The sequence below is a fragment of the Priapulus caudatus genome, unplaced genomic scaffold (assembly GCF_000485595.1).
Source record: "Priapulus caudatus unplaced genomic scaffold, Priapulus_caudatus-5.0.1 Scaffold970, whole genome shotgun sequence".
Classification (NCBI taxonomy): Eukaryota; Metazoa; Priapulida; class Priapulimorpha; order Priapulimorphida; family Priapulidae; genus Priapulus; species Priapulus caudatus.
Window position 1 is genome coordinate 54,672 of NW_014578031.1, and position 24,345 is coordinate 79,016.

A 24,345-nucleotide genomic window follows, 5' to 3' on the forward strand; every position below is an offset into this window, starting at 1 on the left:
GTCTATACGGTATTGTAGGTAATGTCTATACGGTCTATACGGTTGTATACGTCGGTATTGTCTATACGGTCTATACGGTTGTATACGTCGGTATTGTCTATACGGTCTATACGGTATTGTAACCCTAGCAATACCGTTTCTTGGAGCTACACCGACGTCACCGTGACCATGTAGTCACGTTAATTGCATATCCCCATCTTCCTGCTTAGCCTTATGTTGTATCCAACACAGTAAATAGAGAACGCTACATTCACCTGTCACAAAAGACGGTTGATTTACTTAATTAATACTTTGCAGCGTTGCTGATGAGTGTTGTTGACTGTTGTTGTTATTGACATTGTTGCCATGTTCATTGTTGGGACTTGGGGGAATTTGGTAAAACGTCACCGCCACCGGGGATGAAAGCCGGTAAAAGATGAAGTCACACACAAACATTCCACATTATTATTTATTTAACAGTTATAGATAATTAACAGCATAAATATACTCACTTGATCGAGGAATATTTTGGCAAGTGGCCTGCAGACTGCAAATTCGCATAACTTGCTTTTTCCCAAGGTTTCACGGGTGCAGCCATCATGCAAACAAGTGAACAGTTGTAGAACGTAGATGGTCACGTACGTCGCCGCAGGACCGCATGATGTTTTGGGACTGAACTTCTGCAGAGGGCAATCTGACGACTAGCAGCAGAGTTGTTAGACTTTCTACTCTATCCTGAATTCACAACTTCTGTTGATATTTCGTTGCATCAGCATGTCCACACACGAATAATGGTATCTGAATACAGCCTTCGGTAAGAAACCATCCCAGCCTAACTGCTAATCATACTAAAAAATAATCATTGTAGTAAAGTGGCAATTCATTGTCAGTGTCAGTGCCAGTGGCGCTCAGTCATAGACTAGTGACAGTCATACTATAGGGTCTATGTCCCCCAGGGTACTGGCCGGAACGTACCCTGGTCACTATTTGATATGGTTAGGGTTAGGGTTGGGGTTAGGGTTAGCTCTAGTACTATAGCCCGCGTACAGTTGCCGCTGGGGACTCCTTACATCTAACAACGTCACAGTATGTATGCACTACAATAGTCAATACAGTGGCATGATATATCGATGGATGCAATATGGATGGATATCGATGAAATGTCGCAACCTATATGCCCATCGCAATATGCACAAATCCACTGTTCTGCTATATATATATGCTAGATATATGCTGTAACTATGACGTCATAATCGGAAACATGAGAACATCACATTGGTCTCCCAAGATGGATACGGCAAGTTCAAGCGCAAGTCACGATTGCAGGGGTTACAGCTAGACTGGTGCCCACCTTGACTCCGCCAAGTATCCTTGGCTACAATGAACTCAGTTAGTGTAGCGTGTCGAACTGTCGAGCGGGTAGCAGTCTAGCTTAGCCGCCGAAGCCGTGTCCAGAAAAACTACGCGCAAATGCCATGAACATCTAGGCTCGTTGCGCCGTCTATCGCACGCCATATGTTCTAAAATAATGTCAGGGCATGAAACAGCAAAAATGGTTAACTCGGTTTTCTACAGAAAAACGAAGCGCGCCGAGCAGCAAACCAACAATTACGACCATTTGTAGGAAAAGTTCTACCTACGTGCGTAGTGAAAAGGCTTGCGGAATCGCCAGAACGGCTCAATTGAGCAATTATCCACCAATCTTGGTATACAGTAAACCTGTGAAGATTTACTCCAATCGAATGCAGCGTATTTGTGTTAGTGTGCCGCTCCGGGCTGCCAATTGTCCAGAGGCCACATACTACATGAACAATGCGCCCCTAGCCAACGCAACGGAAGAAAAAGACTTGGGAATTATAGTACATTCATCGCTCAAACCATCACACAGCGCTGACCTACCATTTTTATCACTTTATTGAAAGGACCATGAAATGTGCTTTCCACTGACGTGCGAAGAGTAAGTGTCTGATAACCTTTTGACCCTTAAGAGAAGGGTTAAACATGGATTCCTGAACTGCCTCAATGATGTCACAGTGTTCTCATATTCATGGCACATCCATAATCTAGAAAGCCAATAAGCCTGGATAGCCCAACGGGTACAGCACAGGATTATGGCTCAAGGTCCTTGGATCGAATCCCATCAGATTTTTTATTATTTAGCTGTTTTCTTTATTCATTTAACTATTTTTTCCAATTAACGCAAATATTTACATGATTTATTTACAACAATTTAATAATAACAAATAATTTTTACAATTAATTTTTTTTTTTATAGGGTTAGGGTCACAATGCACCATAAAACAGGAGTTTCAGGCACGCAATTTGTATCAACCAATGGGATTTTGGAGGTATTCAGAATGCAGGTTGCTGAAATGATGTGTACGCAACTGCGTATCTGCACATCTGCACCTAACAAAGGTATCACTACGCACGACTTAAATGTTACGTTTATAACCGTAGCAACAGACCTCAGATGAGCCCAGACGCTCTGCGGCTCTTGTTTAATGCACACTTCATAAACATGAGGATCTGACCCGATACATCACTAATCGGGAAGTAAACAACGTGTAGTCGACGCAGTAAAGATAGCAAGTGATGAAAAGTCGGTGGCGATTTTCTCGTCATTCACCTTTTGGTGCAACGGTGATATGCTGCCCAGCTCTGAATGTCAGTTCTCCCTCCTGTGCAGTGGTGAAGTCATACTCCGCTAAGGCAACAAAATGATCTCCGCCATCGGCCCACTCGTTAGAGTCTGCAGTGCAAAACATCGCTAATTACCTCCCAAACACAAATATGAGATGTAATACACTTGGGTGTACTGGAACTGTAGTTGTTAAGATACATAGCAACTCTCACCAGCACTTTCAGACTCCATCATGGACTTGAGCAGTCGCCAGATGATCCAAGGTCCACCCAACACGACAGAAAAGAACAGGAGGATGGGCCAGGTCGACTTGCCCCTGTGCAGAAATAAAAGACGAATTGGGTTTTGACGACACAGGATTTTTACCAGTGTTTACCATTAACTACCTACAGAGGCATAGCAAACAAACAAGTAGAAGTAGGAGCTTGACATCCTGCAATAGATACATGTACCTGCTGATGGGTCACTTGTAAGTTGCAATCTATTATTATTTACACCTAGACCTACTTTGCATTTCCATCACCGTGATAAGCAACCCCAGCAGTCTCCGCAGCCTCAGCCCAAGCATCCTCCGGCAGGCCTGATTGACGCAACCGCAGCAGCACAAGTACTTGTCTTACCACCCACTTCAAGGTTTTAACCAAAGCCAATGCAGACAGAATTTGAGTCATATGATTCTTCAACCTAAAACAAGAAAAAATTACAAGTCCTTTGTAAGTAAACAAGTATTTATCGAAACCTTTTCTCAATAGAAAGTGTGTGCATTATATTAAATATCACTGGCAAAAAATTACCTGTCACAGTTACAGCATACAGCTCCCGCACAAAAGTAATAAACAAATAAATCTGAAAATCTGAAATTACCTTGAAAAGTGATCTGCAACCCCTAGTACTGCCCTGAAGGAGCTGTACAATGCATTGTAGGTGGACTCCAACATCATGCTAACAGATCCAACAGTATGCACTATGGATTCTATTGACTGGAAAGCATTTCTGGAAGCAACAGCCCCATTGTGATTAAGCAGACACTTATTGGTCACAATCTAGATACTTTATTGATATTTCATTCCTGTGTAAATAGTTTTATCGGCTATGATTAGATATGTAAATTAAAAATTTATTATACTTGAAGAGGCAGAGAATTATACTAGAGATATTGTCAGTAATTCCTGCTTTTTCTGAACATGGTTTTTGTCTATACTCAACTTCTGCATACTAAGATAAATTATGCACTGTGAGTGAGGCTTCGCATACTTTGAAATTATTTATGGTGATCGATTAAACTAACAACTCACCTAGAACTATCTTCTGCTATACGTACGAATGAGCTCTCTTCTTGGTTTCCAAAGGCAGGCCTACCATAACCTCCATAAGTTCCATTGTAAATGCCTCCTACTCCACCAATCATGCCACCATTGTACATATTTCCATATCCACCATGATTTCTAAAAGCAGAAAAATGAACACCACTATTAGAAGTAATTCTACTTCTGTGTAGAAAACATTAAATTAAGCTTAAATTTGTTTCTTATACAACTAATAAACAATGCAGTAAACAACGTACCCCAAGGGCGAGAAACCTCCGTATCCTGGCGAGTAGCCATAGTTGTTGGCCTGCTGCTGCAATGGCCTTAACGGTACTGGTGGGGGTCGATAGCCACCTCCTCCTCCCGTGTCCCCTAATGTAGTGGCACTGTAGTTTCGTACAGCTGGGCCATGAGGATTTATCACAGGCGGACTATTTAAAACGTACAGTAAAAAGGCATGATTAGTAAGGCCGACCAAAAAATTACCTTTGGTTCGGGTCACAGCCGCAACACCACTTCTACATTTCGGAGTGATAAAATGTGCGACTGCGGTCACTTTTAGATGGTTTCAAGAAAAATAAAATTCAAAGATAACGGCCCGCCGATCATACATATCAAATATCCGACTCTTGTCATTTATTTACCTAAAGAGAGTTCCAAATATTTTATAACAGAACTTCGTTGGCGAGAAGTGAAACAGTTCGTACCTACGTTTCTACAACGTGAAACAGTCGTATAGAGCCTGGGCCGGCTACTTCATAAACAGAGCCTGAAGGTCGTATGGCGCGGCGGCCGGCTTTGATGTACGCGCATCGATCGCGTACTATATAGTATACGCATGCTATCGTGCTATACGCGGCCGCAGAGCCGTTTACACTTCGGTTACACGCTCGTTCAAAGGGACGATTAATCGAGATTCGAGCTCCGTTTTTGGACCGATTCCTAACACTACTATCCAAGTGTTCACATTTTGAAAACAATGTCATGTTATCTAGGCTAAAAGTTGTCAGAAAAAACTCATTCAAAATGGCCATGTTACGGTCTATAGCCCTGCGGCAACTGTACGCGGGCTATAGTTACTAGAGCTACCATAATGTAGGCAAAACACATGGAAGCAGAGCACATGGCACATCGCTTTAGAGATTGACTATGGAGATCGACTGAACAATATGTATTTGTGTTACAGTTTAGTGTGTTTACCAAGGTTCATCTTATCATTGAGTAATCTGATCCAGAGAGACCGGGTACAAGATGGCGTTGCGCAAAAGATGCGTTGTTCCCCGACCGCCGAGAGCGGTTAAGCCGCGCCTTCCGCGGGACTGGGCGCACGCGACCGCGTGTGTCTCGCGACCTCGGTGTGTCACAGCATCTCGCGCTGCCCGCTATACGAATTCGCGCGCGAAGGAGGGCGGCGCGCGCGAATCCGTATAGCGGGAAGCGTAACATCGCGCAGTTTTCGTCACACACCGGCTCGGCTATGGCGGCCTTCGGTGGGGCATTTGCTGCCTCTGCTGCTGCAGAGCCGCGCTGCGTGGCAGTGGCGAGTTTTTGTTGCTGTTGCTGCTTTGCGAGTATCTACTTAGCTACGTGTAAAAAACTGGCACGGCCACGCCACCCCGTGTGCTCGCAGTATTCGCTTGCCATGCCAGCGCAGGTGCTCGCACGAGCGTGCCGTCGCCACGGGCAGCGCGGGTCATTAGGTTGGTAAAACTCGCACGTACGTAGTCAGGCGCCGGCACGGCGGGTGAGCGCGTTTGAAGATAGCATCTAGGCCACGCCACCCCACGTGGAGCGCCGTACGACACTTCGTAAAAAGCTCTGTGAATAGACATAACTCTATACTCGGCAGTTAGTGCCCGTCATCGCGTAGCGGCAATGAGCGAGCGGCGTCATCGCTGATTGAGAGCATTTCTGAATTTTTGTTAGGAGCCACTACGCAGCCTAAATAATACTTTTTTTTATTACGAGAGCTCTTTTTGATTTTGTATGAAAAAAAGAGCTCTCGTAATTTTGTTTACGGAGCTATTTTGAGCTTGGCCAGAGCTACTTTTTCATAGCATGATTTTGTTAAAATTTTCATAATTTTGATGCACTGACTCTAATAATGTCTCAGAAGCGCAGAAATTGTGTCTAATTATCGTAAAGGTGTTTCCCAAACAAAAGTCAAGATTATGCTTTGGCGAAATCGACGAGGTCACAAATTATTCCTAATGTGACAAAATCACGGAGGCCGGGTTTACATGTTGCTGTATGCATGTTGTGTACAAAGTATGACTGCATGCACTGATTGTCTCATTCGCATTGTTTTTAATTCAAATCTCGTTATGTCTAGCCATTCAAATAAAAAACTTGCCTTGCCCGAAACAGGGACAGTGCAATTTCAAGCTACCTGCCCCGTGGAGAATTTTGCGTTGCCCCGGCCCATCGGGGCCATCGGGCAAGCGGGTTTTGTCGAGCCGGCACCGCAGGGTTCGAATTTCGGCTGAAAATCTAGTGGACAGCAGGACTAGATAACCAGGGTACGTTCGGCAGTACCCTGGGGACATGTTGTGGGGAAGGTGCAAGTGTAACCTTCAGAAAGTTGGTGCGACGCTGCACAAAATTTGGTGGTCAGTTATTTACTAAGGCATGAGTAACAAAAAAGTATAAAAGATAACCATTGAAATTAAAACAGCATACCATAACAAATTTGACAAATTAACAACATTGACAAATAGGTGTCTTCATTAACTCTTGATGTAACTTAATTAGAGTTGGGCAAATAATGTTTCAATCTCTAGGAATGTCGGGGGAGCTTCTGGGTAAGGTTTTACTTTCTGTTTTTCTCTCCCCAGTCCACGTACCCCATGCATAGATCTATCAATCCAACAAAGTTACAAGTGCCTAGAATCTTTCAAGTATATACAGTTTACATTGTCTTCTAAATATCTACCTGAATAAAAACAGTCCACTTTCTACGTGGACGAATTCAGAAAACAGCTTTGATTACCGTGCGTGTCAGGTGTCACTGGTCGTGCCTAAACTTCCACAATAACCCCTGCGATATATAAACTTATTGTTACGCGATTATAAAAACACATTGATTTCTGTAAGACTGTCGCGAGTTTTTGTTCGTGTGGCGAATCATGCGTTGAGGGAGTTCATGCAGCTCTAGATGTTTTGCCACTTTGGATACGCCTAGCTGTCTACGTTGAGGAACGGGTCGTAATGCTGCCGGCGCACCGAAGCGATTTTTTCTCGTAGCTTCCAAAATTTTCGCTCTCGTAATTGTTGTTACCAGAGCGCTTTGAAAGCTGACGGAGCGAAATCGCTCGCCGCTCCCGTGTATTTTTTCGCTGCCACTACGTCTTAGCCATGAGGCGCGCCACTCCAAAAAAGTTTGGACCGTTTGGAGATGGCCTCAAGCTGTCCATCCCGAAATGTCGGTTGGATTGCGCCCAGTTTTCCGCCGGAGTGCGTTTTCAGACCCCTGTCTCAGATATCTGTCTAAATGGACAAAAAGGGGGCGGCGTATTCGCTGTTGGGGCGCGGCTTTGCCGCGAGCTGTGCGCTGTGCGCAAAAACCGGGGCCGCAAGTCCGTCAAGTCTGGTTAAATGCGTTACAGTTTGAGTGACAGAGTAATCGAGTAATTGAGTAATTACCTCGATTAGCATTGATTAGTAAAGTTGGTTAGTTTTGACAAATCGTTTAATCGTCAAAGCCAGATTTGTTTGTTTCCAGTTATCATACTGTTTGAACCTCAAGAGTTAAAGATTTTATAATTGACCCGTTTGGTGTAGTAATTAAATTAGTACATGTATCTTAGGTACCCTATGGAACTATCTACAAGAAAGGGGATGTCACGTTCAGTGATGTGTCTGGTGTTTGTGTTCTCTGCCACCAGGTGTCAGTGATAGTACGACCATGAGAATATACGCTACACCGACGTTAGCCCGACCAGGTTGTGCGACGGATTGTCTATACGGTATTGTCTATACGGTCTATACGGTTGTATACGTCGGTATTGTCTATACGGTCTATACGGTATTGTAACCCTAGCAATACCGTTTCTTGGAGCTACACCGACGTCACCGTGACCATGTATGATGTAGTCACGTTAATTGCTAGCTCTACTCTAGTACTATAGCCGCTTACATGATTAACTGCCGCTGGCCCAGCGGCAGTTAATGTAAGCGGCTATAGTACTAGAGCTAGTTAATTGCATACCTATCCCCATCTTCCTGCTTATGTTGTATCCAACACAGTAAATAGAGAACGCTACATTCACCTGTCACAAAAGACGGTTGATTTACTTAATTAATACTTTGCAGCGTTGCTGCTGAGTGTTGTTGACTGTTGTTGTTGCCATGTTTATTGTTATGTTAGGACTTGGGGGAATTTGGTAAAACGTCACCGGGGATGAAAGCCGGTAAAAGATGAAGTCACACACAAACATTCCACATTATTATTTATTTAACAGTTATAGATAATTAACAGCATAAATATACTCACTTGATCGAGGAATATTTTGGCAAGTGGCCTGCAGACTGCAAATTCGCATAACTTGCTTTTTCCCAAGGTTTCATGGGTGCAGCCATCATGCAAACAAGTGAACAGTTGTAGAACGTAGATGGGCACGTACGTCGCCGCAGGACCGCATGATGTTTTGGGACTGAACTTCTGCAGAGGGCAATCTGACGACTAGCAGCAGAGTTGTTAGACTTTCTACTCTATCCTGAATTCACAACTTCTGTTGATATTTCGTTGCATCAGCATGTCCACACACGAATAATGGTATCTGAATACAGCCTTCGGTAAGAAACCATCCCAGCCTAACTGCTAATCATACTAAAAAATAATCATTGTAGTAAAGTGGCAATTCATTGTCAGTGTCAGTGCCAGTGGCGCTCAGTCATAGTGACAGTCATAGGGTCTATGTCCCCCAGGGTACTGGCCGGAACGTACCCTGGTCACTATTTGATATGGTTAGGGTTAGGGTTGGGGTTAGGGTTAGCTCTAGTACTATAGCCCGCGTACAGTTGCCGCTGGGGACTCCTTACATCTAACAACGTCACAGTATGTATGCACTACAATAGTCAATACAGTGGCATGATATATCGATGGATGCAATATGGATGGATATCGATGAAATGTCGCAACCTATATGCCCATCGCAATATGCACAAATCCACTGTTCTTCTATATATATATGCTAGATATATGCTGTAACTATGACGTCATAATCGGAAACATGAGAACATCACATTGGTCTCCCAAGATGGATACGGCAAGTTCAAGCGCAAGTCACGATTGCAGGGGTTACAGCTAGACTGGTGCCCACCTTGACTCCGCCAAGTATCCTTGGCTACAATGAACTCAGTTAGTGTAGCGTGTCGAACTGTCGAGCGGGTAGCAGTCTAGCTTAGCCGCCGAAGCCGTGTCCAGAAAAACTACGCGCAAATGCCATGAACATCTAGGCTCGTTGCGCCGTCTATCGCACGCCATATGTTCTAAAATAATGTCAGGGCATGAAACAGCAAAAATGGTTAACTCGGTTTTCTACAGAAAAACGAAGCGCGCCGAGCAGCAAACCAACAATTACGACCATTTGTAGGAAAAGTTCTACCTACGTGCGTAGTGAAAAGGCTTGCGGAATCGCCAGAACGGCTCAATTGAGCAATTATCCACCAATCTTGGTATACAGTAAACCTGTGAAGATTTACTCCAATCGAATGCAGCGTATTTGTGTTAGTGTGCCGCTCCGGGCTGCCAATTGTCCAGAGGCCACATACTACATGAACAATGCGCCCCTAGCCAACGCAACGGAAGAAAAAGACTTGGGAATTATAGTACATTCATCGCTCAAACCATCACCGCAGTGTGCGCAAGCAGTCAAGAAAGCCAACAGAGTACTAGGGGTCATTAAAATGTGCTTTACGGACAGGTCAAAGCGTACAATCATTCCCTTGTACAAATCGCTAGTCCGGCCTCACCTAGACTATGCAGCCCAGGCCTGGAGTCCATATCTGGTAAAAGACATTCAGCTCATAGAAAAGGTCCAGCGGAGAGCTAAAAAATTGCTGAGAGGTCTCGAACAACAGCCATACCATCATAGACTCCAAACTAAATCTCACCACACTGGAGAAACGGAAGGAGAGAGCAGATCTTATTGAAGTTTTCAAACTCATCCAGGGCATAGACAAAGTAAACTATAGGATTTTTTTTACTAAATCACATGTCACCCATACAAGAGGACACAGTATGGAACTTTTTAAGGACCGGAGCAGGTTAGAAATACGAAAGCACTTTTTCTCCCAGAGTTGTCGACACATGGAATAGCCTCCCTCAAAACATAGTAACGTCGAAAGACATTCTTGACTTCAAGATCAAGCTTAGCCGCCATTGGTCGAGCCAGGGTTTATAAATAAGCAATAGCTGCCTAACCCTTCATAGCCATGCATCGACATAATGTTGTGTGCATATACGTATAATACGTTCCGGCAGTACCCTGGGGGACATAGACCCTCTCAGCATCAGTGACAATGCCAGCTAGTGGGTTTAGTAATACCTGGTCTGTAGTACAGACTACAGTCTCAGACACTGAGACAGTAGTCACTAGTCAGTAGGCCCTATCATGGTTTTACAGTACCATAAAGTACCATATGGTAGTCTAAGTATAGACTCTTAGCTCTAGTACCAGAGCTAATAGACTATAAATAAAGCAGTGCCAGTGGTGATGCATAGTGCCAAGGTATCTCATCTGTGAACATCTTCAATAATTATAATTGCTACAGGTACCTCGGCGCTGTTGAAGACGTGTCACTAAACACAGGGCAGGCCATACCAGGAAGAAGTCTCGAAGCTCAGCTTGTGGACAAACTTGAAGATGCGCAGGTGTGTTGGGTTCAGATGGTTAGATTGCGCGAACCTACGTCCACACTAGCCACGATTTCTGTGGACCTATAGCACAGTTTCCTCTCACCACAAGATAAGTGACATTTCCAATGTGAATCACACTAGCCTGCTCTACACTGGCTTATAGAGCCAGTGCCCACACCCTGTTAACACAGCCGTGGCATTGGTTCCCAGGCTACAATGTTGATATATTGCTTTTGATGTATATACAATTACATGCCGAGTATCATTGATAAAAATACTTTTACAGCGCAGCAAATAGCATGTACGTTGTTGTGGGATATTGTAGTTGGAAGGGAAGCTGCCATATCTTGCTCCCGAGGACTACCAAACAGTGTACGTCATTGTGTCAAAGCATGGCATTAAAGTTATGGATTCAAAGAAAAAGGTAGGTATCTTTATTTATACTAAATTCAATATTAATTAGCTCATTTGGCAGAATCAGATGGTACTATCAAGGATACTGTTCCGAATGAATGTTTATCTGTGACAGCAAGATAGATAAGATGCAGATGTCTTAAAATTTTGTTTACTGATGGTTGAACTGAATAATATTGCCACCTGTCCTTGACCTGGTTGGTATATTTATAATCAGGTCATTAATAACTTCTTCATCCTAGTGTTATTCACTTAAAAAATCATGTAACTGAAAACCTTTGTAACAACCTTCTTATTTTGAACAGCAAGTAATGCAGCGGCATCCTCTTCACGTCATAGCTCAAGCAATCCAATATTCAGATGGCTTGGGGCGGTTCAACTTGGTACTGAAGACAGTACAGCCAGGGAAAAAGACATTTGGTTGCTATGTCTTCCAAACAAGTACGGAGGCAAGTAGGGTAATATGGTTAGAATTTTGTCAATTAATATTACCAGGTAATGTGTAATCAACAAAGAATAATAATGATATAATAGGATATGGAGAAACCTTGATATATCTTTACATGGCTACGTAAGAATGTATGAATTGCATTACTACATTTCATTCACACTGTTTTCTATTCGATTTTTGTAGGAGCAAGCCATTGGAGTAGTGAAGACATTACAGCAAATGTACAGCCAGTTCACACAGCGATGACAACTGCGATTAATTATAAAAGAAAGGCATCATGCGCTTTTATATATTTATATGATATTTTACATGTACACAATATAAGAAATGTGGAGACTCAAATTTTACGTCGATTTCCAGTGTAAAATAAATAATGGATACTGATTGTGTTCCCAATCATTCATACTACCAATTATGTTTCTACTTTGTATATGTGACACTAATAATCATTGCTGAGAATCATTTTGAAACATAGTTCTTTTGACTATAATTATTTGCATTATTTTACATTCCCATTCTTACTCACTATTTGTAATTGGAAGAAAAACGTACATACATTACCTAAACAATTCATTATGCATACATAAATTGCTGTAAGTGTAAGCGAATTGTGACGGAAGCCCTAAACTATCCTGATGATCCTAGTTCATCTGGGACCCTTTGAACTGTAGTTCTTAATCCCATTCTGCATAGACGAGCGGGTGTACTTTGTCAGCAGGGCATTTACATCCATGCTGTCGGTAGCAAGGTCTCTGTGTGGGATAGAAAATTAATAGATAGGACAAACTTTTAGCATATTCATTTTTACTTACAGTTACAATATAATTGCAGTTATAATACAACTGATAACAACAATGTTCAGTTTTAAACACGCACATTCCTTGTACAATTGTAATTGTATTATTCAATTACACCAATTATCTTTTTTAGAAAATGTCAAATTAAAAACTTACTGAACAAATGGCCTTATTTCTTCAAAGGTCCACTTTTCTTTTGCAGCGAACAAGGCAGATAATCTGTATAAAAAGTAATTGCAAACTAAATTATAGCAGTTAACATACTGATATAAAGCACAACATCATGATCATGTATGTGTCCTAAGAGAATACATATGATCATGATGTTATGTATAATTTTAGACAGCTTGTATGATACAAGAAGCTAATAATAGCTAAGGCAAAAATCACAAACAACAATAACAACAACCCCAATTTACTTTATGAATAATACTGTAATATATCTATTGCTCATAAACTACTGCCTGGTCATCTCTACTTATAGACACCTTGATTTGCCAGTAGGAAATTTGTCCCCTAGGCCCAACTGATTGAACTCGCATGCTGCATAAATTCAATGAAAGTGTCAATGACACTGTAGCTCACCTTGGGTGTGATAGAAGAGGGAGGGGGGATATATATATAAAGCAAGAGTAAATATGGGAGAACTCCCATTATATAGCATATCTCCCATTATATACTCTTGATAATGATATATATGCATAAGTTTTGATGCGAAAATAAATGTTTCAGATCTGAAAGTTTGAAATCTTGACGAGAGATGGCGCTACGCCTAAATGATCGCCATTTTGCGTTTCTCGAATATTGCGCAAATAAAAACAAATAAATTATTCCAGTGATTACTGTAACGAAGAATCTAAAACACAATATTACACGTATATAGGTATGATTGTAGAGTTGTTGACCAGTTAGACGCAATAATACGTAAATAGGACGTGTCATCTCCCTATAGGGAATAACAACTGTTGTGGGGCTAGCCTCTACACATTCCATACCAAAATTTCAACAAAATCGAATGACATTTAGTATGGCCATTTTCATTTTTGCCAATAAAGTTGGGCTAAGTGCCTCAAAAGTGAGGTCGACTGTCGCGCTGCTCCAACAATACGGAAGTTCAAATCTCTCCCATAGGAGTCACAACTGTATTCAATTTGAACATGTGCGGTCAAACGCGGTTCTTGAGTTCCTCGTTGACCGTTAGGCCAGACCCTTGCCAAAATCTACCTAATTGCATAATTAAAAAAAAATATCAAAACCCGTACTGTGATATGTTTTGGGGGCCAGTCGCTTATTCATATCACCTAACTAGCAAATGAGCAAAATCCGTTGAAACGGCTGAAACTGACTTCTGGCCATTTCCATTTTGTGCCAAAAAGTTGACGTGGCTCGAACAGTAGCGTCGACTGGCTGCCTCCAAAATAGGACACGTTTCAAACCTCTCCCAATGCGTAACAACTGGCATGCAATTTGAAAACTATGTGGGTAAAACGCGTTCTTGAGTTATCGCTTGACCTAGCAGACACTGAAATGCATAGTGACATTGCCAAATCTACTAATTTGCATTAATACATACATAAAAACTCAAATCCTGTGTGATATTGCTTTGGGGCCGCTCCTCATTGATTCACATGGCCAGAAATGAGCAAAACCCTATTGAACCTGAACTGACCTGTCGGCCATTCTCCATTTTTGCCAAAAAGTGGATCGTGGCTCGAAGTCACCGGTGCTCGAATTAGGTAAAACTGCAGTTGGCCCCAAAATAGGAAGTTCAAAACCTCTCCATCAGGCAGTAACAACTATATGCACTTTGAAACTGTGGGTCAAAGCGTCTTGAGTTATCATTGACCGCTCAGCCGAAATCGTTGAGTCGGACGCGGACGACACCGGCCATGGCAATAGCTCATCTTGATGATGTCAAACCGAGCTAAACATGAAACAAGCAATAAGACGCTATGGGTTAAGATTTACACCTTTAAATCTATTGACAATACCTTTCCTGCAAATCTTCTGGAGCTCCACAACTGGAAATACCTTCCAATACGTAATCGTGTGACACGTTCTGTCATGATGGCTTATATCCTGCAAAGTACATATTGTGGCGAAAATGACAAAAACCAACGTGCATTAAACAAACGCAGTGCAGGCTGTGCGAATTAACGGGAGTCCAGAGTCAACAGAATCCCTGATTTGACATATGCAGGACGTCGCGTGTGACTCCCTGAAAATTCTGGCCATACTAACTAGTTCGTTCATGAGCACGCCTCGCGGAATTACGAATTTTTTTAAGCAAATGCTCCAAAGAAAATTTGGCGCACGTTGCAACCCGCATGAATCTTCAAAATAAGCACATGCGTTATTGTTAATATCTTTAATTTTGAACTTCAGACTGCAGACTCCCTTTTTTTTAGGGCAATTCAGGCCGTGTTCAAAAGTTAATTTCTCCCTGCAGTGCTACGCTTCGCGTCATCCATTACCATAAGCTCATCACACGATTCCCAAAATCACGTCACGATGGCCACGCGGCCACGCCCCCTTTCAAATCGCTTCTGACTTCATATAGGATTTACTATTGCTTCAAAAGATTACAACAGAAACCACAGTCTTTTGGATAAAATACCTAAGGTAAGTAATATTAGTATTAAAACAAACCTTATTTGTTTATGGGTTTTACTGAACAAATATAGTTCACATAAGAATCTATCATGACCGGGACACATAGCCTGGAGGGCTGGCGCGTCCGTAACGCGGACCCGCTAGCCACAAGCCTTAACAAAACGTTTTGCCAAAAATGACAACTGCATCGAAAATGCTAACCTGTATTTTGATTAGACTAGTCGTCATCCCTTCGGGGACCGCCTGCTTTCCACGCCATCATGAACCTCATTGGAAGTTTTAAAAACTGAAACCAGACGGTTGATAGCATGCTTACAATTTCTTTCTGTCAAGTTACTTATATCCACAATGCTGACGCAGCAGCTGTTTCCCGGCCATCGACCCTCCGTCTCCTCTCGCGCTCCTCTCCGGCTCTCCACACATTCATACGGTAGATGTACCAGTTGAGCACGCACACCGATATTTAGCGGATTTACAATTCACTTCGACTGCAGGTCATTTATCCACAAGCGACTACAGCCTGTCCTCATCGACTCTCTTGCCCGTCTCCTCTCATCGCTCACGCGTGTTCTGCTCGCCGCTCACGTTTCCCTCTCTCGCTCACGTTTCTCCTCCCTCTCGCTCACTGTTTCTCCTCTCTCACCTGCCGTTTCCTCCTCTTCGCTCACGTGTCTCCTCTCTCGGCTCAACGTTCTCCTCTCTCCGCCTTCCGATTCTCCCTCTCTCAGCTCACGTTTCCCCCTCTCCCTCGCTCACGTTTCTTCCTCTCGTCGCTCACGTCTCTCGCTCTCTCGCTGCACGCTGTCTCCTCTCTCGCCTTACCGTGCTCCTCCTCTCTCAGCTCACTTGTGCTGCTGCTCTCGCTCACTTTTCTCCTCTCGCCCGACGTGTCCTGCTCTCTCCGTCGGTCCTGTCTCTGCTACGTGTCTCCTCAGTCTCCTCTCCGCTCAGCGTATTGCTCCTCTCTCCCTTCTCGTTTCTCCTCTCTCGCTCACGTTTCTCCTCTCTCGCTCACGTTTCTCCCTTTCTCGCTCTCGTTTCTCCTCTCTCGCTTACCGTTTCTCCCTCTCGCTCACTTCTCCTCTCTCCGCCTCCACGTGTCTCCTCTCCGCTCACCGTTTCTCCCTCTCTCGCTCACGTTTCTCCTTTTCCGCTCATGATCTCCTCTCCGCTCACGTGTCTGCTCTCTCGCTCCAGTTTCTTCGCTCTCCTCGCTCACGTTCTCCTCTCTCGTACCTCACGTTTCTCCTTGTCTCACTCCACGTTTCTCCTCTCTCGTCCTCACGTGTTTCTCCTCTTCTCGCTTACGCATGCTCCTTCTCGCGCTCACTTGTCTGCTCTCTCGCTAGCGATTCTCGCTCTCCTCGCTCAAAACGTGTCTGCTCTTCGCTTCACGATTCTCCTCTCTCCGCTCACGTTTCTCCTCTCTCGCTCACGCTTTCTCCTTATCTCACTCACGCTTTCTCCTCCTCCGCTCACGTTTCTCCTCTCTCGCTCACGTTTCTGCTCTCTCGCTCACGTGTCTGCTCACTTCGCTCTGCTCGACGTTCTACCTCTCATCCGCTCACCGTTTTCTCCTCTCTCGTCTCACGTTTCTCCTTTCTCGCTCCAGTTTCTCCTCTCTCGCCCGTGTTGTCCCTCTCCTCGCTCACGTGTCCCCTGCGTCGCTCGCATGCACGTTTCTCCTTTCTCGCATCACAGTTTCTCCTCTCTCGCTCACCGTGTCTGCTCTCTCGCCTCACGTGTCTGCTCGCTCGCTCCGGTTTCTCCTCTCGCCGTCACGTTGTCTCCTCTCTCCGCTCATCGTTTCTCCTCTCTCGCTCACTCTGTCTCCTCTCTCGCTCACGTTTCTCCTCTCTCGTTCACGTTTCTCCTCTCTCGCTCACGTTCTCCTCTGCTGCCGTCACGTTTCTCTATCTCTCGCTCTCGTTTCTCCTCTCTCGCTCACATTCTTTTTCCCCCTTTCCATCTCTCGCTCACGTTTCTCCTCTCTCGCTCCGTTCTCCCCTCGCTCACAGTGTCTGCTCGCTCCGCTCACGTTTCTCCTCTCTCGCTCACGTGTCTGCTCTCTCGCTCACGTGTCTGCTCTCTCGCTCACGTTTCTGCTCTCTCGCTCACGTGTCTGCTCTCTCGCTCTCGTTTCTCCTCTCTCGCTCACGTGTCTTCTCTCGCTCACGTGTCTGCTTTCTCGCTCACAATTCTCCTCTCGCTCTCGTTTCTGCTCGCTCGCTCACGTTTCTCCTCTCTCGCTCACATTTCTCCTCTCCTCTCTCGCTCATATTTCTCATTGACCTTCCTCTCCTCTCTCGCTCACGTTTCTCCTCTCTCGCTCTCGTTTCTCCTCTCTCGCTCACGTGTCTGCTCTCTCGCTCACGTTTCTCCTCTCTCGCTCACGTTTCTCCTCTCTCGCTCACGTTTCTCCTCTCTCGCTCACGTGTCTGCTCTCTCGCTCACGTTTCTCCTCTCTCGCTCACGTTTCTCCTCTCTCGCTCACGTTTCTCCTCTCTCGCTCACGTTTCTCCTCTCTCGCTCACATTTCTCCTCTCCTCTCTCGCTCATATTTCTCATTGACCTTCCTCTCCTCCCTCGCTCACGTTTCTCGTTGGCCGCAGCAGCTCCTCGGCGAACATCCGGCAGATCTTGTCTTCGTCGAGACTGACGACCGCGTCCTTCGCGTCGCTCGCTCCGTCCGGCGGCGGCGACGACGCGCGTCTGCCGAACCAGTGCATGCAGCGGTGCAGCACGCGCCTCGGCTCCAGCTCCTGCAGCACGTCCAGCGTCGCGGCGAGCGGCACGGCGGCGTGGCTCCACGAGTTCTCGTCGACGTACGACAGGATGCGATTCATGACCGTCGACGTGTAGTCGAAGTCGAGCATTCGCCAGTAACCTGCGCGAGTGAAATCTCCTCTGTCATCGGGGTTGGACGTCAAAAGGATGTGATATGACATATCATATGTGAGTATATAAATATCAGGGAAAAAATTTCCTTTTTTTTTTTCACGGGAGCTCTTTTGCAAGTCTGTGGGAAAAATAGCTCCCGTCAAAATTTTTACGGGAGCTAATTTGAGCCTCACGGGAGCGATTTCGGAAGTTTGAAGAGCGAATCGCTCATTGCTCCCGTGTATTTTTTACCCTGATATATATATATACATATATTTGATGCACACAGAGACGTGACATAAGTACGGTGTCACATTCAAAAAACAAAATGAATAAATGCAGTTGTATAATGCAGCCAAAAATCCAAGCCAAAAATCAATTTTCCAGTAAATTTAGACACGACACCAACATGGTATTTACACTCTCCAGAATTTTATGCAACACATTACATACCGTCTATCTCACAAGCATGTAGATTTTCTAATGCAGTTAAGATTTCTTCTTCACTGGCTTGTATTTGATCAAGGAGGTCATCAAATGTGTACTGCAATAATAATAGGTACAAATGCTCAAGTACTCAAAAGGGTGTAATTGCCCTGCGCGAGTTAAAGAACTAATACTGTAGCATACATACAATCTAGTGAATTTCTAGAATAACACAATATTCTATCACAATTAAACTACAATCAAATTTAAAGTGGCTTAGATTACAAACTAGATTTCATAAAATGATGCGCCTAGACATTGTCAATGAATTTTGTTCTGTTCCAGTCTGTACATATCAATGAAAATACAAACTGCAGTTTTTTTCCTGCATGCAAACCTGACTCGGCAATTATTAAACTTTGATGTCCTTAGGAAACATTTTCAATGCCACCCAACCCACAATTCGATGCCTAAACAAGCAAACCTTTCTTCCCGAATCGTTATCCATCAGTTCATATTCTGTGCCTCGGTAGACATTTTCCGAAAGCATTCTCCTCAGTTTCTGTAAACGAGGTTTACATGGACGCAGCTCGTAGTACTGGTGAAGCATAGCAGACACCTACTTGCAAGCAAACATAAGAATTTACACGAACTGCTGGTAAGAGCAAGCATAAAAATACTAATCTTAGATATAAGGACCACAGACCGAATAACAGACACACAGTATGTAAAATTCTTTGGAAAAGAAGTGTGTGGGACTTTTTGAAGCTGTGCATGTGCACAAGATTCCTATATCCCGTGAAACGGGTATATAGCGGTCCCTCATAGGAAACTTCAAGTGTCCTTGATAGAAAGGTGTCTGTTCTATAGAAGTGGTTTTACTGCAGCATTCAAGGCACATGCTAAGTATCCATTATGAACAGTTTCCATTCTGCAGAGATGTTCGTTAACAAACGTTTAGCCACAACTATTGCTCAAGCGAACTGAGACAGCCAGAGTCATCCTGACATGTAATAGTAAAATTTCCATACCGTCACAGGCGTCACTTTTCGCGTCACATCCGAGCCACAGTCTTCTAAATCGCATGCAAGTTTGCACTGAGGTAAGAGGAGGAGAGAGTTTGACGTTTCGGCTTCCTTCAGTTCATACGTCTTTGAAGAGGTGCATACCACGGCATGTTCATTCTTGTCACCTCTTATCACCAAGCTATAACGCAAAATTGTAAACAATTGAATTTTCTCAGAGCCAATTGGCCATGGAGTGAGCAAGTACTTATTATTTATGTCACTGTAGTGCTGCCAATGTGTAAGCACCACAGTGGGGTGTATACAAAGCTTTAGTAATCAATATAAGTAATATTAATAGGGTATAAGAAATGCCCTTAGTAATATTTCTGCAGTTGAATAGTTATATATGCTGTATTATCCTTTTTAGAAACTGCATTGAGTGTTTGATAACCACAATCAATCCTGGAATCCTTAGTATTTTTCAAACTCCAACTATAGTCCGTGATAATGGTAAATACCTAGTGCCTGCCTCTAGTGATTCTAACAGCTCAGAATCTAGCTCCAACAGTTTGATGTTAGAATTGTCAAAGTTGGATGAAAAGAACACTGCTTGCGTCTCTCGGTGAAGTTCATCTGGATTTAGTTTTGCGTTAACGATGACCTTTTCAACCTGCTCAGCTGTCCTCTCCATTAGATTCCTGCAAAACATTCGAGAAAAATAATGTCAGATGTAATGGTAACACGTCTATTGCTGCGTTTACACTATTGATTTTTGTCAGGAAATCGTACCGATTTCAAGTGCATTCCAACTAATCGGTTCAAATTCGATTGTGTTGGAGTCGGAGTCGGAGTCAAGTCGCCGAGTTGGAGAAATAGAACATGTTCTATTTTGCACGACTCGGACGATTTGCTGACAAAAATCGATAGTGTAAACGCAGCTTATCAGAGACCAGGATTGACACTAGGATGCAGATCTACTGCACTAACGCATGTGGGTTCGATGGGCTTATTGTGCATGTGTGCTTATACACGTCTACAAAAAGCACTCCTCCTCCCGGGGCAGGGACCAGGTTGCCTAACCATAGGTATAGGCACTTGAAGTTGTGCTGACTACTGTAGTGTAGCCTGTAGAGTCTGCATGTCGCAGAGTCTAACCCTAATTCCTGACTTGGCTATTGATGATATGTTCAAATATCTAGCTAGATATTGATGTAAGCGTAACAGGACGATAGTTGCTCGGAACGCTCGATCCTATTGCCCTTCTTAAAAACTGGTGTGATGTTAGCCGTTGTCCAATCTTTAGGAAGGTGTCCAGTATCGAGAGATTGTTGGTAGATGAATGAAAGGATAGGTGACAGAACAGGAGCTGCAATCTTCGTTATCCTTGCTGGAATCTGGACCTGAAGCCTTGTCTGGTTTTATGTCTTGGAGGAGTTTCCGTACGCCCTTCTAAGTGACGGATATGTCTGGCATATCAGGTGTGTTGGACTCTTTTTTTCCAGGCATGCTACTTAAATCTTCCTGAGTAAAGACTGACTTGAATTGATTATTGAGTGCGATTGCCTTCTCCTTGGCAGTCGTCGCTATCTTTCCCAAGGATTTCAGAGGATCAACCCCTAGGCATTCCTGCTTTTTACTTTTGACATACCTCCAGAAAGTCTTGGAGGTTGTGTCAACAGATGGAGATACTCCACTTTAGGCACCTTAGCCTTAGGTATCACGAAGTGATGCACAGATCATCAACTGATGCACAGACTTTCCGTATATCAAGGAATGATGCAAAAACCCTAACCCTAACCCTAACACACTTTGTGATACCTAAGGTTATACTTTATGACTTAGGGTTAGGGTTAGGGTTTTTGCATCATTCCTTGATACACGGAAAGTCTGTGCATCAGTTGATGATACACAGAAATGTGTGCATCACTTCGTGATAGGCTAAGCCTAAGGCTAAGGTGCCTAGGCTAAAGCCGTAAAGGCTAAACTCTAAAGTGGATTTGCGCCCATTTTTCGAAGGTCGTATCTCAACTAAGGGTATACACAGGAAAATATATCTGAGGGGTATTAAACCAAAGAATAGAGAACTAGATATATAATTATTAGATTTCCCTAATTACAGATAAAATTTGAAGTAATATAAACACGTTTGAAACTTACGCGTCGTTTCGTCGTTTCGTCGTTTCGCGCCATTTGTTGTTATACCTCTCTCTCTATTTCATTGCTCTGTTGCTGTTTATTTTTTAAACAGAGTAATTCGACTGGGGACAACATAATTACATAACCTATATGGTATCAATTATGGCTTAATTAATGACGTTATAAACTACGTTGTAATCTATTGAAAGGCATCTAAAACATCTACATTATTCAGCATGCATCGACCGTGAGAGGGTATTTATCAAAAAAGCATGGCTTGCCAAATTAATATTGTTGATGAGCAGCATGAAAATCAGTATGTAAATACCATGGACGACAATGTATTTGAAAAGAATCATATGGACATATATATCGCTGGAGAGCAGTTAAGGTTAGAAATAAAAAATTGAATATGTATTAACACTGTCCTGCTTAATTTGATTTTGATCACACATGTTTCAACTAGACCAATAAATTGTGCCCTAAAAATTTTTATATTCTGGTGTTATTTTAGGTATTTTAGGTATTTAGGTATTTTAGGTATTTAGGTATTTTAGGTATTTTAGGTATTTTAGGTGTAGTTTTACCTAAAATAACACCAGAATATAAAAATTTTTAGGGCACAATTTATTGGTCTAGTTTCAACTTGAACTAAATTAGTATACTATAGTAATTAGTATTACTATTACTATTAGTAATGATAATTTATGCCTATATTTCGAAACCGTGTCTCGACTCGAGTTCAACTTTGTAAACATAATTTTAGGTAAACCAAATGGCTACATAGGTAGGCCTACTTGCACTGCGTTCCTCTGCAACATATTGTCACCTCACACTAGATAATCTTGCGAAAAATTGCCTTTCCATGGCAATGTAATTTAAACACTGGAGTGCGTCGCTGTACGCGGCAGATAACTGCGCTTATTTGCGAGCAGGGCTAGCATGCACGCCGAGGGCAGTCTCATCGCACAGCGGCAGCAACAGACAATCACATTCAACGTGTGCTTCGTTGGATTCGAAACCGTCGAGTGGCTGGTGAAAGCGCGGCACGTAGACTCGCGACGCTCAGGCGTTAAGCTGCTGCGCATCCTTGGTGACAACAACATCATCCACCACGGTACAGCAGCCCCTCGTGTCAGTCTACTAACGTAGTGTGCTCTAATTCGTAATCATTATCAGTTAAGTGAATTTCGGTTATCGATCGTTAAGGACCTAGCTGTCTAAACTTAGTATTTTGTGAGGATTTTTCGTCCTAATGTTTGTTGATGGGAAATGCATTCATTCAGCTATACAAGCTGACATTCATATAAAACAATGTTGTCGTGTTAAAGTGTCAATGGTTGGTTTTGCAGTGACAGATCAACAGTCATTTTTCGACGACAACAACTTGTACCGGTTTCGAAGAGACGACGCAACATTTTCAAAATTTGATGATTTGAGTGTTTTCTTCAAAGGACTTAAGCTATACAGCAGGTAGCTACTATAATTAATGATGATTATGCTAAAAATAAAAAAATAAATTATTAATAACAATAATGTAGGTCAGGCAGTGTATTTTTTCGTGCGAAAGAGGCTCTACAGCGAGGTTTGATTATTACGGAGAGAGTGTTTACGAGGTATGGTCTTACACTAAGTTGCAAGAAGACAGAGTTGATGGGCTTTAATGGTAACACCGATGAGACAACAGCTACAACTCTGGTCAAGCTCGATGACCAAGCTCGATGACCATAACATCGTTAACACTACGGAGTTCAATTAAGTATCTTGGCGTCCTGTTTTCCTCTCTCGACTCCAAAAAGTTTGTCCAACACCATATCGCGTCAGCTGTAGCAAAGTTCGCAGAGTTGAGGCAGGTGCTCACAAACCATCGAGTGCAGCTGAAGACAAGAGGGAAATATATGGCCGCCTTCATAAGATCACGGTTAATGTATAACGTGGCAACATGGGACTTGAACGCTGGCGTCATGGCCGAACTGGAGGTTGAATGGGTAAGACTCCTCTGTAAAACAGTGCGCAGAAGCTTCAAACGGCACCAAGCTCTACCTCCGGGTCTCTCTGATGGCGAGAGGGCGGCAGGGGACTGGGACTATGCATTCATCTACCCCAAAAACGGTTCTTGAGTTATCGTTGACCATAGGCAGACACTGAAATGCATAGTGAAATTGCCAAAATCTACCTAATTTGCATAATAATAATAAAAAATCAAAACCTGTGTGATATGCTTTGGGGCCAGTCCTCATTGATTCACATGCCAGAAATGAGCAAAACCTATTGAACCTGAACTGACTTGTGGCCATTTCCATTTTTGCCAAAAAATGGACGTGGCTCGAATTTGGTCAACTGGCGTGCTCCAAAATAGGAAGTTCAAACCTCTCCCATAGGAGTAACAACTATATGCAATTTGAAACATGTGGGTCAAACGGTTCTTGAGTTATCATTGACCGTAGCGAAATGTTGACGGACGGACGGACAGACGGACGGACGGACGTACGACGGACGACACCCCATGGCAATAGCTCATCTTGATGATGTCAAGACGAGCTAAAAATGAAACAAGCAATAAGACAGTATGGGTAAGAATTACACCTTTAAAATCTATTGACAATACCTTTCCTGCAATCCTTCTGGAAGCTCAACAACTGGGAAATACTTCAATACTATCGGGTGACACGTTCTGTCAATGATGGCTATATCCTGCAAAGTACATATGTGGCGAAAATGACAAACCAACGTCTTTAAACAAACGCAGTGCAGGGTGCGAAATTAACGGGAGTCCAGAGTCAAAGAATCCCTGATTTGACATATGCAGGAGTCCGTGTGACTCCCTGAAAA

At 43.3% G+C, this 24,345-nt stretch overlaps 4 protein-coding genes across 6 annotated transcripts in view; 2 read left to right on the top strand and 2 right to left on the bottom strand.

Annotated features, from left to right (window-relative positions):
* Positions 1–8,505, bottom strand: part of LOC106814737 (peroxisomal membrane protein PEX13-like) — a 19,610-nt gene extending 11,105 nt beyond the window's left edge. The window contains exons 1-7 of the mRNA XM_014819084.1: positions 8,423–8,505; positions 4,188–4,361; positions 3,919–4,068; positions 3,488–3,616; positions 3,131–3,307; positions 2,836–2,939; positions 2,609–2,731 (exon numbers count right to left, since the gene is read on the bottom strand). Coding sequence (XP_014674570.1) covers positions 2,609–2,731; positions 2,836–2,939; positions 3,131–3,307; positions 3,488–3,616; positions 3,919–4,068; positions 4,188–4,361; positions 8,423–8,496 — 931 coding nt within the window. The 5' untranslated portion in view covers positions 8,497–8,505. The remainder of the gene's footprint in view (positions 1–2,608; positions 2,732–2,835; positions 2,940–3,130; positions 3,308–3,487; positions 3,617–3,918; positions 4,069–4,187; positions 4,362–8,422) is intronic.
* A 68-nt stretch (positions 8,506–8,573) lies between these two features.
* LOC106814732 (integrin beta-1-binding protein 1-like) lies at positions 8,574–12,062 on the top strand. Its single transcript, XM_014819080.1, has 5 exons — positions 8,574–8,724; positions 10,705–10,804; positions 11,115–11,213; positions 11,509–11,652; positions 11,838–12,062. The coding sequence occupies exons 1-5, from the start codon at positions 8,702–8,704 to the stop codon at positions 11,898–11,900; spliced, it is 429 nt and encodes a 142-aa protein (XP_014674566.1). The 5' UTR covers positions 8,574–8,701; the 3' UTR covers positions 11,901–12,062.
* Positions 11,935–21,584, bottom strand: LOC106814730 (sister chromatid cohesion protein DCC1-like). The gene is made up of 11 exons (XM_014819077.1): positions 21,552–21,584; positions 19,896–20,076; positions 19,402–19,576; positions 18,855–18,989; positions 18,398–18,488; positions 17,659–17,951; positions 15,312–15,350; positions 14,443–14,530; positions 12,940–12,994; positions 12,608–12,670; positions 11,935–12,406 (listed from the first exon to the last, which is right to left on the bottom strand). Exons 1-11 carry the CDS (start codon positions 21,565–21,567, stop codon positions 12,301–12,303), a joined length of 1,242 nt encoding a protein of 413 aa, XP_014674563.1. The 5' UTR covers positions 21,568–21,584; the 3' UTR covers positions 11,935–12,300.
* A 199-nt stretch (positions 21,585–21,783) lies between these two features.
* The window catches only part of LOC106814731 (DEP domain-containing mTOR-interacting protein-like), an 8,692-nt gene continuing 6,130 nt past the window's right edge, over positions 21,784–24,345 (top strand). For all 3 annotated transcript variants that reach the window (XR_001394647.1, XM_014819078.1, XM_014819079.1), the window contains exons 1-3: positions 21,784–21,904; positions 22,449–22,630; positions 22,866–22,986. Coding sequence is in view for 2 of the 3 variants with exons in the window: in XM_014819078.1 (XP_014674564.1) it covers positions 21,786–21,904; positions 22,449–22,630; positions 22,866–22,986 (422 nt within the window). In the remaining variant the exon portion in view is untranslated. The remainder of the gene's footprint in view (positions 21,905–22,448; positions 22,631–22,865; positions 22,987–24,345) is intronic.